Below are 12,674 nucleotides of genomic sequence, written 5' to 3' on the forward strand. Positions count from 1 at the left end.
CAGGCACATGGCTCAAATTAAGTACTCAACTAAACGCTTTGCTGAATGACTGTAAGATAGATTTAAAAAACAGCAACCAAACCAAGAGGAGTCTTTTTGTCCCATGCAAAACCCAGCAGGCAGGGCAGCCCCAAGCCCTGGGTGTGAGCAGATCCCGTGGCACGAGCTCAGGACCGGCTGACCAGCGCCAGTGCCTGCAGCGTCAGCGTTTCAGAGTCTTCAACCCAATTTCTGCACATGCCAAACCTTGCTTAGCTTGGGAGCTCTGATGCAGTCAGCTGCAATATGGCTAGAATAGGTACTAAAATACAGTCTTCTACTAATTTAGAAAAGACCTGTTTCCAATACAAGATTTAATTAGTGAAAACATACAGTATATTCTTATTTTCAATGGACTGAGAAAATACTGATTATGACTGCTTTCCAACACAAAACATGTGATTTTTCAGTCAAACATTTCAAGCACTGGTGCTAGTCACTATATTCATTACCACTTGGCATTAATATTGTTTTAAAATGTTAACATCAAATCACATTGAAAGAGACAAATCTGCTTTAAATACTAATCAGACTTTGGGAAGGAAGACTGCGAGGGTTTTACAAATGCTAGATGTTGGTCTCAGTAGTCTCTGAACTGCTCTACAGTTCGGGGATTGTTTTCTATGACAATAACATTATTACAGGAATTTGGAAAAAAGAAAATAAAAGTAGGACACACTTACCCACTCTTTAGCAAACTTTTCAGATGATTTGGGACAGAAATAAAGAGGAAAGTGCAAAAGACAGGAAAAAGAACATATGAAGAGAAACAATAAATAAACCAAAATCTTTAAAAAAAAGGGACATATGAGAACAGCAGCATCATGCACAGAAACAATAAGCAATGGAAAATGAAATATGATCAAAACCTCCTCTCACTGAAATATCAGATTGCTGTCTGTTGTAACTGCAGGCAGTGAAACAGGGGGGAGGGAACGGATTGTACCTAACTGCTGACAGCCTCTTATGGCTTTATTTTGGTCTGAAGAGGAAGGTGACTAGCTGGTGACAGGCAGGGTTCAACACTGGGGCAGCTGCACACCCTTCACCAGGGATGGGTGTGCCCGAGGGGTAAGCCCTGCTGCAGGGGCAGGGCAGGGGCACATGGTGCAGCCCTTCCCAGCCCAAGTCCTGGCTGGGGCCACTCAGAGCCTCACCCTGGCGGGAGGACAACCTGGCACCGCCACGCCACGGGCTGTGACCTGCTGGGGACACTCAGAGGAAAAACATACCCAAGCAAGTGAGTGATATTTGCACTTGCAGTTCTCATTTCCAGGTACTGCTTTGCAGGTCAAGACATACATGAATCCCTTATGGGCACCTAGTTCTGACAAATCTGTTTAATGCAGAGTTTTAGTGCGTATCGGCTCCCAGGATTGACCTGGCCGTTCCCAGCACAGCTGGAGATGTGGCTGCAGGGTGACAGGGACAGGTAGGACATCCTTGGCATACACAGCCAGAACCTCCTAAGGGAGAGGAGGAAGGGGCTGTGCATCTTTCAAGGCTTGTGCATGTATTGAGGTGTCTTCCCCATGACATTTTCCTTCCGCACCTGCATTTTTTTCTGTGTGTAAAACCTCACAACTGAGGATTCAGCCAACTGCTTTCATTGGGTAAGTTATGAGTTTTAACTCAAAAATGGCTAGCTTCATGCAAAACAATACACTGAGATGCACTGACCGATGAATTTTCCATTAAAATGTTTAAAATGCAAACAAAGAGCCCTGATAGAATAGAACTGCAGCTGTGAAAGCAGGAGAGGACCCTGTGCACGCACCAAGGTGTGACCGCAGAAGTCTGATGGCTCATTCCTGTAGCAGCCACAAGCCCTGGGGCAGACTCAGAGCCAGTGCCAGGGCTGGGGACCACGCAGAATAGGGCCCGTGAGGCTGTGGGTCCTGCCCCAGGCAGCTGCAGCAATGCCCACCCTGCACTGCCTTCACTGCAGCCCAGCTCCACCTCGGGAAGACGAGCCCTGGCCAGGACAGGGGCAGAGAAGGCAGAGGTTTGGAAAACAACTGCTTGGTGCTGCTTTCACAGATGCCTGGCTTGTAAACCAGTGCTTCTAATTGTTCCCTCTATATTTCTTATTAAAATACTGAAGGTTAAAGATCACATAGCTGGTTTGCTTTATGCAGTGTAGCCCCTGCTTTCGATTGAGTTCACTGCAGTTTTCTATTAGCTCAATTATTACAATCCATAATCAGTGCACTACAATGATTCAACTTGACTTTATGTGATGAGTATCTTGCCTTGTCATGTAACAGATTGTGTGTACGTTGTATTTCTCTAAGGACCATCTGACCTTAGATATTAAATAGAAACATACTAGACCAACTGAGAAACATTTAATACATACATTTATCCCCTTAGATGTATTAAAAATTCAGAGGAAAAATAAATATTTAAGATGGTAAAGTATGTTTACCAAATGTTTTAACAGCTGCCTTTAGAGACAAGGAAATGGAAATGAAATGATGGGTGTTTGTTTCACAGGGTAAAGCTTGAAAAATGCATTCAAGTATCTGTTAAAGTGAGTGTAACTAAAGGTAGTCTTAAAGGGAAGGCGTCTGGAGTGGGAAGGAAACTGCAGGAGCAAGGCCACAGAACGTGTCAAAAGAGTCTCTGCCCACATACAGTTTGGATCATCAGAAAAATCAGGTTTGTTTCTAATAAAAATGTCTTCTTTGGTTAAGCCTGGGCAACCTCCCCTGCCTGAACACCGTGGCGGGCAATGTGAGCCCTCCTGGGAGCTTTTGAACTTCAGGATGGAGTGTCCTGTCCGCGAGCCGGGTGTGCCCCTCGCTCCCTGTCCGTCCCTCCCGGCGGGGCTGCGGGTGGCCCTGCTCGAGCTGTGCTGCTGCCACACACCAGGGACTGGGGACAGGGGACTCCACGATGCACAGACCCCACTTCCCAAACTGCAGAGGAAGACACAGGCTCAAAAACAGGTTTCTCATCCCTCTGCTGTCTATCTGACTGTCTCATCTTTTCCTCCGGGGACTGGAAGGGGTGGGATGGCATTTTGTCCTCCCCTCGTGGGCTGTAACAACAGATCTAGATCCTAACTTTTACCCCCACCCCCCAGTACAATCATCTCAGTGCACACGTTTAGACAGCTTCAAGAAGAGGAGGAGATGGAGGTAGCTGAAATATGGAGTGGCACAAGCGAATGGAGGGGGAGGTAGGAACACTCATTAAAAAGAAGAAAAGAAAAAGGGAGGATACATAAAATTCTGCAGCCTTAAACGTTAACTTATGCACTGATAATTTACATCTGCTTTACAGGTCTATTAGTTCAGCTATCTGTTAAAAACCTCATGCCCCAGCAACTGCTGCTTGCCACAGGAGTTAGGCTGTCTCTGAGCTGCCGTGCCAAACACCTTCTTGAAGTGGCACAGGCAGATTTACAGATCTGATCCCTGCTGTGGCTGAGCCCAGCAGAGAAACCACCACGCAGCCGCCTGCTCCCCTCGCACTTGCAGATTGACTCAGGCCAAATGTGAATTGTGACTGATGCTCAAAATTTGGAGGAAACTGTGGCAAGCACAGAGCATCACAAGTTAGCATGGAAAGATGAAGTGAGTGCCTGTCACACCCTATCCAGACACAGCTGATATTAACAGTCTTGTGCCATCAGAATAATTAACCTGACTTCGTTATGAATGCAATGAGCTTGCTCCACCATGATACTGGAGTCTGCTTGATCTCCCAGATGTCCCCATCCCCAGAAAATGTGTGAATATAATGGGGTTTGATCCTGATTTGCAGTGGGAAGCACTGCAACCATGGCCCTTCCTGGCTGACGGCGCTGCCAGGACAGATGCTGCAGCAGATGCAGGCTGAGGGATTTGGGGAGATAAATAGGTATGAATATGGAACAGAAAATGGTAGAGAAGTTCATGTCCAAGCTTGGACATTAAAAGCCCACTCAGGATTTGCCTCGGCTGACCTGGAGGACAAGTGAAAACCCTGATGATGAGCAGTATGAACCCTCTCTTGCAAGGTGACTGTCACAAATAAAATGTCATCACTGAAACATGTGTAAGAAAAATAAAAAGAACAGCTAGATTCCATCCAAACACCACTGACATCAGGGCACTGATCCCTGCTTCATCCAGTGGCCTTTGGAGCAAGTGCTCTCCGAGGAACATGGTGACGAAAACAACTCAAAAAAACCCCAACAACTTGCAATGATTCACTACAAAATCTGGCCATGGAAGGTTGTAGCAAAAGGGCTTATCTAGGACAAGCAGCAGGACAGGAGAGCCAAACAGTACTTGTGAATTTTTTCTACACTGGTATATGAATATTTAATCTTGTTTGAAGTCACTGGAGCAAAATAATCATTACAATGCATTTAATCTAGTCCAATTTACCATGTCTTTCTAATTCATAGATCAATGAACTTCAGCGTGCAACTATGGTTTTAGAAGGAAAAAAAAAATCAGCAATTAATTAAACGACGTTTGTTGTTTGGAAATTTGAGTCATTAAGAACACGGACATCCAGGATCATCAAGCATGCTGGTTATAGCCAGTCCTCAAAGAAGTCACAGCAGCTGGAATTTCAATTCACTTTTAGAAGTTATCTGTATTGTTTTGTGGTTTTGTTTGTTTGGTTGTTTGTTTTTTTTTCCCCTTTACAAGCATCATAACAACAACTTGGCACTTCTGTTTTCCTTATGTTTGTCTACAGAAGATAGTCATATACAGGGGGTGTGTTGCGGATACCTGGCTCCAAGGTGCAGTTAATGACTCAATATGTATGGTCATCATGCATCAATCAAGCTTAAGAGATACCTTATGCATACCACAGTCCTTGCAAAAAGCTGCTCCTAAGTGACAGGGATTCCAAATATTTATATTCATTAGAGTTATTTGAGGGCAATCCCTGTACATTCATCTGTACGCTCTATATGGAATGCTAAATCCACAACTGATACAACATTTCTGAAACAACAGGAGACAGGAAATTTCATGGCACTGCCCTTAAAAGCTGTGAAAGGAAGAACCTGCATTTTTACCTCTTGGCCCATCTCCATACTGCAAAGCTTTGTTGACTGAGCTTTGGCATCCACCATGACATTAAACATGGTGCATATTGATTGAGGGACTCGGAAATCTGTCGATCGGCTGGTTTTCTGCAGCTTTACTTCAAATGCAATCCTGGTTCTGTTAAGGAAAGTAGAAAAAGACATTTCAGTTGCTTTTAGATATATTGAAGCTAACAAAAATAAAGTGAAACAATACTGAGGAGAGTTTGGGAAATCAGAAAGCCACACGCTGCTGGGAGTGGTACAGAGCAATAGTTACAAATGTGCTTTTATCAGAAATGATTTTCCAGTTGAAAAAGAAATCCACTTTCCAGGATACACAGTGTTTATAAAACGTGCAATGGTTTCAGGGAAACGATGACTTCCTCATGCTTGATAAACAGTGTGATGATGTTACAAACAGCAGTGTCAATGTACACCTATAATTTGGTTGCATTAGCTGATGAATAACTACTGACACATAGCAAGCCTGATGCATTAAAGGAAGCTCCTATTGCTCCATGATATCAACTACAAATAACAGAAACTCATTCATCGCTTGACTGGAAGGAGATTGCCAGATCACTGCATTTTTAGGTCTGCACTAGGGTGGCCAGTGCCTTGCCTTTCTTTGGAGCCCCTCTGCAGATTCTGGAGATGCTTCACTAATCTAACCCAACACAGAACAATTATCACATCAAACAGAATCTGCCAACAAATTAACATAGGAGCTTCAATTTAGAAATAACAAATAATATCAGCTGCAGCTCAGGAACAACTGATCTTGAACGATCCCCCAAGGGTTACGCAAATGAAAACTCATTTACAAATGCGAAGCTCCCATTCTTGGGATCAGATCCGAGCCAGTACAGGGGTCCTCCTGCCCAGATTTATTAGTGAAATAGGCTTTCCCTGCAAGGGCTGCTTTCCTGACAGCACCGAAACACAACCGAGCGCGGAAGGCGCCGTGGCTCCTCCATGGTGTTCAACAGTTCAGAGACAGACGCGAAGAAAATGTTGTGTCAAACTGAAATTGCTAAAGAAACCTTAGCCAGGCCCTGTTTGCAGGTGATATAAATAGGGAAGGCAGCATATTGGTTTACATCAGCAGTGGCATTTGAACTGATTTAATTACCAGTGCCAGATTTAGCCTGGACTCGGGGACTAGAATCTTGATAATTACTGAAAGGACCCAAAGTGACTGGGATTTTCCATCTCCTCGCAGAGATGAGCATGTTCCTACTTACTTATGCTCAGAACCATTATATATAGTCATACCATTATAAGCTAGGCCAGGTTCTTACGGAGGGACAACATATTTGTAGAAAGGTTGAAGCAGTTGGGGAAAAAAAAAACCCACACTGGCTTTCAGGCACACAAGCCCTTCTTCTGATGTATGTGGAAACTTGCTTATTTTTCCCAGCTTTTTCCCAGTTATCTCAGCTGAGCTAAACTGGTCTGATTTATATAGATCATTGCAGCTATAACTGCACTGCAGGTGCAGCTATGGTACCTTGGTTTTAATTAAAAAAAAACAAAGAAAGGATAAAATAAGTGTTTTGCTGCTGGAGCTTGGAGCACAGAGCAGAGCTCCAGCACTGGGTTTGCTCCTAAAGGATGGTCTGACAACTGAAGCTCAGCATTTGTGCCAGCCACGGGACCAAAGATGAGCTGCTGCAATAAAGGAGGACTTGCTCGACGCCAAAGACATCATGACCAGCTCGTTGCACTTAAAATGTGTTGGGTTTTATTCCAGAATGGCGAGAGAGCAAGCCTTGAGCTGTCTGCCTTCCAGTGGGTGAGTCTCCTGCCTACATCTCGGGGACCGAATGTGCCTTCTCCTGCGGTGACATTGCACATCCAGACTGTGAGTAACGTGTGAACAATAAATGCCATGTTCACACTTGCAGAGTGGCCAGGCAATTGTGGTACAGAACAGCCACATCACACATTGCAGCTAATATTAGCATGTACCGGCTGTATTTGGCAACCATTTTTCCTTTGGTTTGTCTCTTTGTCTTTTAATTTCTGCACAATGGAATGCAAAATTCGTTTCTTCATCCTGCCTCATCACCTTTGAGGCCAAACAGACATAAATTATTGTGGAAAGGCTGGAAATTTAACCTCAACATTTTACTTCCAAAATGACAGCTGGCCTGTATATCTAAAAGTTTTTTAAGGAAATCTCTCTGTTTTGGAAGATCTTCAGGTGAATAGCCTATAATGTGGCTGATGATACAACAGCTTTTCTCAATTTGCAGCAGATGTGAAACCTGTGTGCCAAGCTCCACACTATCCTATTTTTGGGATCACTTTTTGTGCTTTTTTTTTTTTTCAATGGATCTGTGTTTTTTAGGTGGGTGATGGATCTTTTTGGGGTCTATGCCTCCAGCACTCAACCCCACCGACATCAAACTCCACTTACAAAGACTTGACCTCACTTGCATCACTGGAAATAAGTGACTGCCTATACAGGTGATTTATTGCCTTATTTTTAATATGCACCCTCCAGAGTCTCAACAAAGAAGTGCCTGCTTGGGAAAGTCCACAATTCACAGCAAGACCGTGGCTTTCCACCATGTCTGTGCTGAGCAGAGGTGAGCTGGCATCACTAATAAATGGTGGTTGAAGTGAAGCTTCATTGACAATAAGACAGAAAAAAATGATTGCATCCTGTGAGCTCCTATGAGAAACGTGACCAGTTCTCCCCTGGGCACGTACCTTTTCACGCAGGACTCGATCATGTCACTCGCCATAAGCTTCAAGCGTTGCTCTAAGTGTTTTCCAAACTCCTCCTCAGGCCAATGCAAATCCCGAATGAAGGTCTGCAGGGCATCGAGTTTCCAGAACAGATCTTCTGAGGTGCCTGATCCATTGCTGGCAGGGCAAAACAAGAACAAAAGTCAGAAGTGGCATCAGGCTTTTTGTAACCTGATGTGGAGACCATCCCTGCAACAAGTGTAGAGCAGACAGTAGTTTCATACACAGGACAATGCTGGCAATCTCCATCATCAGGATTTTGAGTTTTACCATACAGTTGCCTAATCTACCTTGCTGTCATAGCTCACAAAACTTTCCAGACCAGATGAGTAAGACAACATTATGATTTACACATATTAACAGGAAGAATGTGTGTATGGTAAAAATCAGCCTTAGTTAATAACCACATTAATGTAGGTGATTATTAAGAATTAAGGCTAGAAATCGTGGCAGAAAATCCTCGATCAGTAATAACTGCCATACTAGACTGTATGCAGTTATTAAGATTTTGGGTTTCATGCAATTCTCCCCCCTCCGAATTATACCTTGAGTTTGCCTTGTCCCCCCCAGTGAGGCCCCGTTTCCAGGTAAGGGACAGTGCTAACAAGTGGTGAGCGAGGACACACTTTATCTCTTGAACAGCTGAAAAAAAATCAGGGTAAATCAATTGAGCTAGGGGCACTACACATCTCATATCCAGGAGTTTTGGTAGGACTGACCACTGCACCTTTTCACAGATCTGCCTCTTGCAAAGGCATCTATAGGACAACAGATTTCCATTTAAAAAGAAAAAGAATCCTTTTGCAACGTCTTTGGTCTGTGACAAAACTCTCAATTTCTCTCCCAAGCGTATGTTCTCGTACCCAGACCCCTGCCCAGATGGAAGTCTTTGGTCCTGCAGTGTGTAGCTCCACCGGCTCTTTTCACAGTATAATTATATCTCAAACCTCCGCTTAGAGAATAAAAATACAGAACTGGATTGCACTCTGTTTGTGCAGGGAAATTTGTGCATCCGTAACCCTTTTCTCTTCCTCTCTCCTTCGCCCTCACTGTTTTTTTTTTCAGAACAATTACCAAGGGAGCTTCAAGAGTTTCAACCCCCTCCTCGCATACCACTAATGCTAACACGGTACTTTGGATGTTTCACACACCATGCATTACCACTTGTGCTGACATCATCTATAGAAACAGGTGAGGGAGGGTGTTTCTATTGTGACAGATGCCAGCCGCATTGAGTTAATGCTAGAGGAGATTTGGGCTAATGCACACACGGCTACGGCCAGGGGAGAACCGTGGTCCCAACATGCTAGAGGGGTCCTGAGGGGTCCTGTGCTAACAGGCTCAACGAGATAAAGAATGGATCGTCTCGGTTGTAGGAGAAACATATCTGACACTAGGCAACAGGTAACATGTCCTTGATGGAGGGGAAGGGTGAGTAAAAGGAAACCAGGGAGATGAAAAGATAAAGAATCAGGCATTTCCTTTAGCCAGGGAATCAGTTTGTGCAGCAGTCTCAAGTGTTCACCTACCGACAGTTTTGAGCTGGGCCTGGTTCAAACCTGTGCTTGCACATAAATAAGCTTTAACTGTCTAAACCCAGTTTTGGAACCGCATGAATTAATGGTTTATATAATTAAACACGTACAGATACAATAATTGGTATTTACTACAGCGACATTATGACATCCATTTGGTTGCAAAATTTTAGAAGTATTATTCTTGGTCTTTTTCTCACTTTTGATCAGGGCTCCACGCAAGTAAACGATATAGTATATTAATTTCCAAGATGCTCTGTTAGTACTTTGCTTGTGAGCACCACAATTACTGTAATCACACAGGCAGCTTGCAGTATACCATTGATGCTCAAGTATTTTCAGAGGAATTATCCAATTTTCTGTCATGACATGATTCTTATCTTTTCACAAGCAATACCACAAAGCATGCATAGAGAAAGGTTAAAACTTTCAATTACTCTTTACAGACAACTGCCTAAGCTAGCCTTTAATATAGCTATCTTAGCATGAATATGAGTTGTATAGCTTTGAAACATAAATGACCATGCTAATATTTAAACAGTTTTAAAAATCTATTAAGAAATCAAACATCAGTGTTTGCTTTACTTTGATTCATTGCCACTGCTCTGCAATACAGCCTGTGTGAGGCAAGTGGCAGAGGCATTTTGGTGGACTCCAGGTGTAGATGTAATCGAATGTGCTTCAGTAACAGTGAAGGAGGTAGTTTTAGGGGGTTTCTTCAGTTTTATCTTTTAGTGAGAAAGTAGAGGAAAAAGCAACACAACTGTGCAGTGCTGGCTGAGACCACCCCATGCCAACCTTAAATAATCCTCTAGGAATTTAGAAGGAGAACTGGCAAGATCTCAGCTCCTGTATACCACCCTCCACACTGCTTGGTGGCAAGGACTTTTAAGGGAAATCTGCTATAAGAAGAGAACTTGCCTCATCTGTGCTCAGACTCAGTGGCATGTCCCCCTGAGCTCCACCCATGCACCCTGGGGTGCTCAGACAGGGAGCTGGGATCACAGAGCATGAGGCTCCTATAGAACAACTGCTTTGACACTGTGCCTGATCTTCCAGGCTATAACCTAAAGCTCACATTGAAAATATCTTTCTTTAGTTAGTCATGGCATTATTCAGGTTGTAACGGTGGCTGTGGAGCTTTAATTGCTCTCTGGGACATCCTCCAACATGAATAAGGACTGTTGCAGGGTGCTCCTCTGTGTTAAACTGTTCAGTCAAAATCAAGACAAAAATTATCTGGGAAATGCAGATCTTGCGTTATACAAAATTCACTTTTAGATCTACATCTGGTCCACAGAAATCGGTTGACTGGCATTGAAATTGGTTTGTCTTCTTTTTTGGACAAAACTCTCTGCTGAGACACATAATGTTGCACTGTAAGTTCTGTGGTTTGTATGTTGTTCAGACCCTGTCCCATTGTTGCCAGCTATTTTGTAAAGCAAGATACTTGCTCAAACTCTCAGTGGGAGTAAGACAAGTTTTCAAGATTGATACAAAAAAACCCTCAAAATACACATGCCAGAAATTCACTAGTGTCTCATTCAGAAAACATCTCATTAACTGTATCACTCTTTAAAGTTTTATATAATGCGCAGAAACAAACAATACATATCCATGCCAAGATTACTTTAAATTTAAATGAGATCTAATTTGAACTGAATACACACTCAGAATCATAAATAGCAGCCATCCATGACGGTGCAGAAAAGCTAGGCATTTGTGGGATGCCTAGTGGGATGTTAACTGGTAGATTTGGTACTTTAGGGAGATTCACATTTGGTAGATTCACATTGGGCAGATTACTTGTTAAACTCCTGTGGAAGAAACAGACAGAAAGAAAAAATACCATAACAGTGACAATGCAGATGTAGCAGAAGCACGTGACACTCATAAACAAATCTGCAAAGTTCACAGCACGAGGACAGTTAAAAAACTAAAGCAAAACATTTCAGAAAGAAGCATGAGTATGGAAGCTTAAGTGTACTGGGCTTGCAGTCTGCAATAAAAAGCGAGTTACTTAAAAAAAAGACAGAATGAAAAGAAGAATCACAAAGTAGCAAATTAACAGAGTACTCAAATGCCCACAGAAAATAACTCGACCTCTGAGTCCTTAGCACCATTTCAAATCACAAAGAACATCCCTTCCTCGGAAAAATCTCTTGTAAGGAAGGGAGCCTCAGTTCTCACACTAGAGCATAGAGTTTGAACGTTAGTTAGATTGGATAAAAGAGCTGAACTAAGAGATCTATTAGAGAAAAGGGATTCAAAATAATAAACAGAGTTTGTCATTACAGCCCTTTAGAAGTCTGTATGAGTTTTGCTTGCCACCTAATTCAGGAGTCAGGATTTCACTCCAAAGCCTCTCTGTATTTTGTACACTGCAAATAATGAAGATGTGCTAATCTGGAGCAATGAAATGGTGAACCACAAGGTTCTTTCTCAGTGAAGATTCATGCCCTGATCCTGCCCTTGCACTCGAGTGTAGAGCAAACGGGTCCCACAGGTTGCCCAGCTCTACATGTGAACTTGCATGAACTGCACTTAATAAATCCAGTACTGGTGTATCAACGTTTCCTGGCTGGAATCAGGCCATGGAGTTAATTTATCAAGTGTGTGTACTTGGGCGCTGTGCTTTCAATAAATATTTTCAGACATGCAACTGTTACGCCAATAGAGATCTTTTCAAAGTGGGCCAGTGTATTAATTTAATGCAACCTCCTCTCCTGGAACAATGCATACTGTAACGGCACCACATGGCCTAAGTTTGCAAAACACCTGACTTATTTTACTGTGCTAGGTCTCAAGATGTTTTAGTTGGTCTAATTCTGTTTTAAGGAGTATCTCATCACAGTTAAGTTTTGTGCAAAATAAAAATGTCATGGGATTTGAGAATCAGAAGCCAGTTTCAGAAGTATATCTTGTTTCTGCCTTAATCTAGCAATTCTCAATGGCACTGGGACAAAATTCATAGATGTTCTTACAGTCCCATTTGAGAAACAAAACCAGATGTTTTGACACTGTTTTCGCTAGATCATTATTTGGGTTCAGTGAAAATGGAATCAGGCCTTTGGGATTTCAGCTTCAACCTGCACTGCTGAAGCTACTGAAAGCTCTTCTCTTGATGTGCATGGGCACAGCTTCAACGTCCAAACTTCCCAGCTCTCAGTAACTGCACCAGGACACGCCACCTTAGGAAGTTTCTCCCATTCCCCTGGATTAAATTAGTTACTCTACAGGCAGCATTATCCGGACTCTTGGAAAACTATCAAATTATATAGTATGCCTTTCAGGGGATGTTAAAA

The 12,674-nt window shown here is 43.0% G+C and overlaps 1 protein-coding gene across 1 annotated transcript in view; it reads right to left on the bottom strand.

Moving 5' to 3' along the window:
* The window catches only part of LOC103781313 (calcium-dependent secretion activator 1-like), a gene marked incomplete at its 5' end in the record, with an annotated part of 70,696 nt that overhangs the window by 31,320 nt on the left and 26,702 nt on the right, over positions 1–12,674 (bottom strand). The window contains 3 exons of the mRNA XM_008949021.1: positions 5,066–5,213; positions 7,796–7,951; positions 11,040–11,186. Coding sequence (XP_008947269.1) covers positions 5,066–5,213; positions 7,796–7,951; positions 11,040–11,186 — 451 coding nt within the window. The remainder of the gene's footprint in view (positions 1–5,065; positions 5,214–7,795; positions 7,952–11,039; positions 11,187–12,674) is intronic.

Source organism: Merops nubicus, unplaced genomic scaffold, assembly GCF_000691845.1.
Source record: "Merops nubicus isolate BGI_N331 unplaced genomic scaffold, ASM69184v1 scaffold13721, whole genome shotgun sequence".
Lineage (NCBI taxonomy): Eukaryota > Metazoa > Chordata > Aves > Coraciiformes > Meropidae > Merops > Merops nubicus.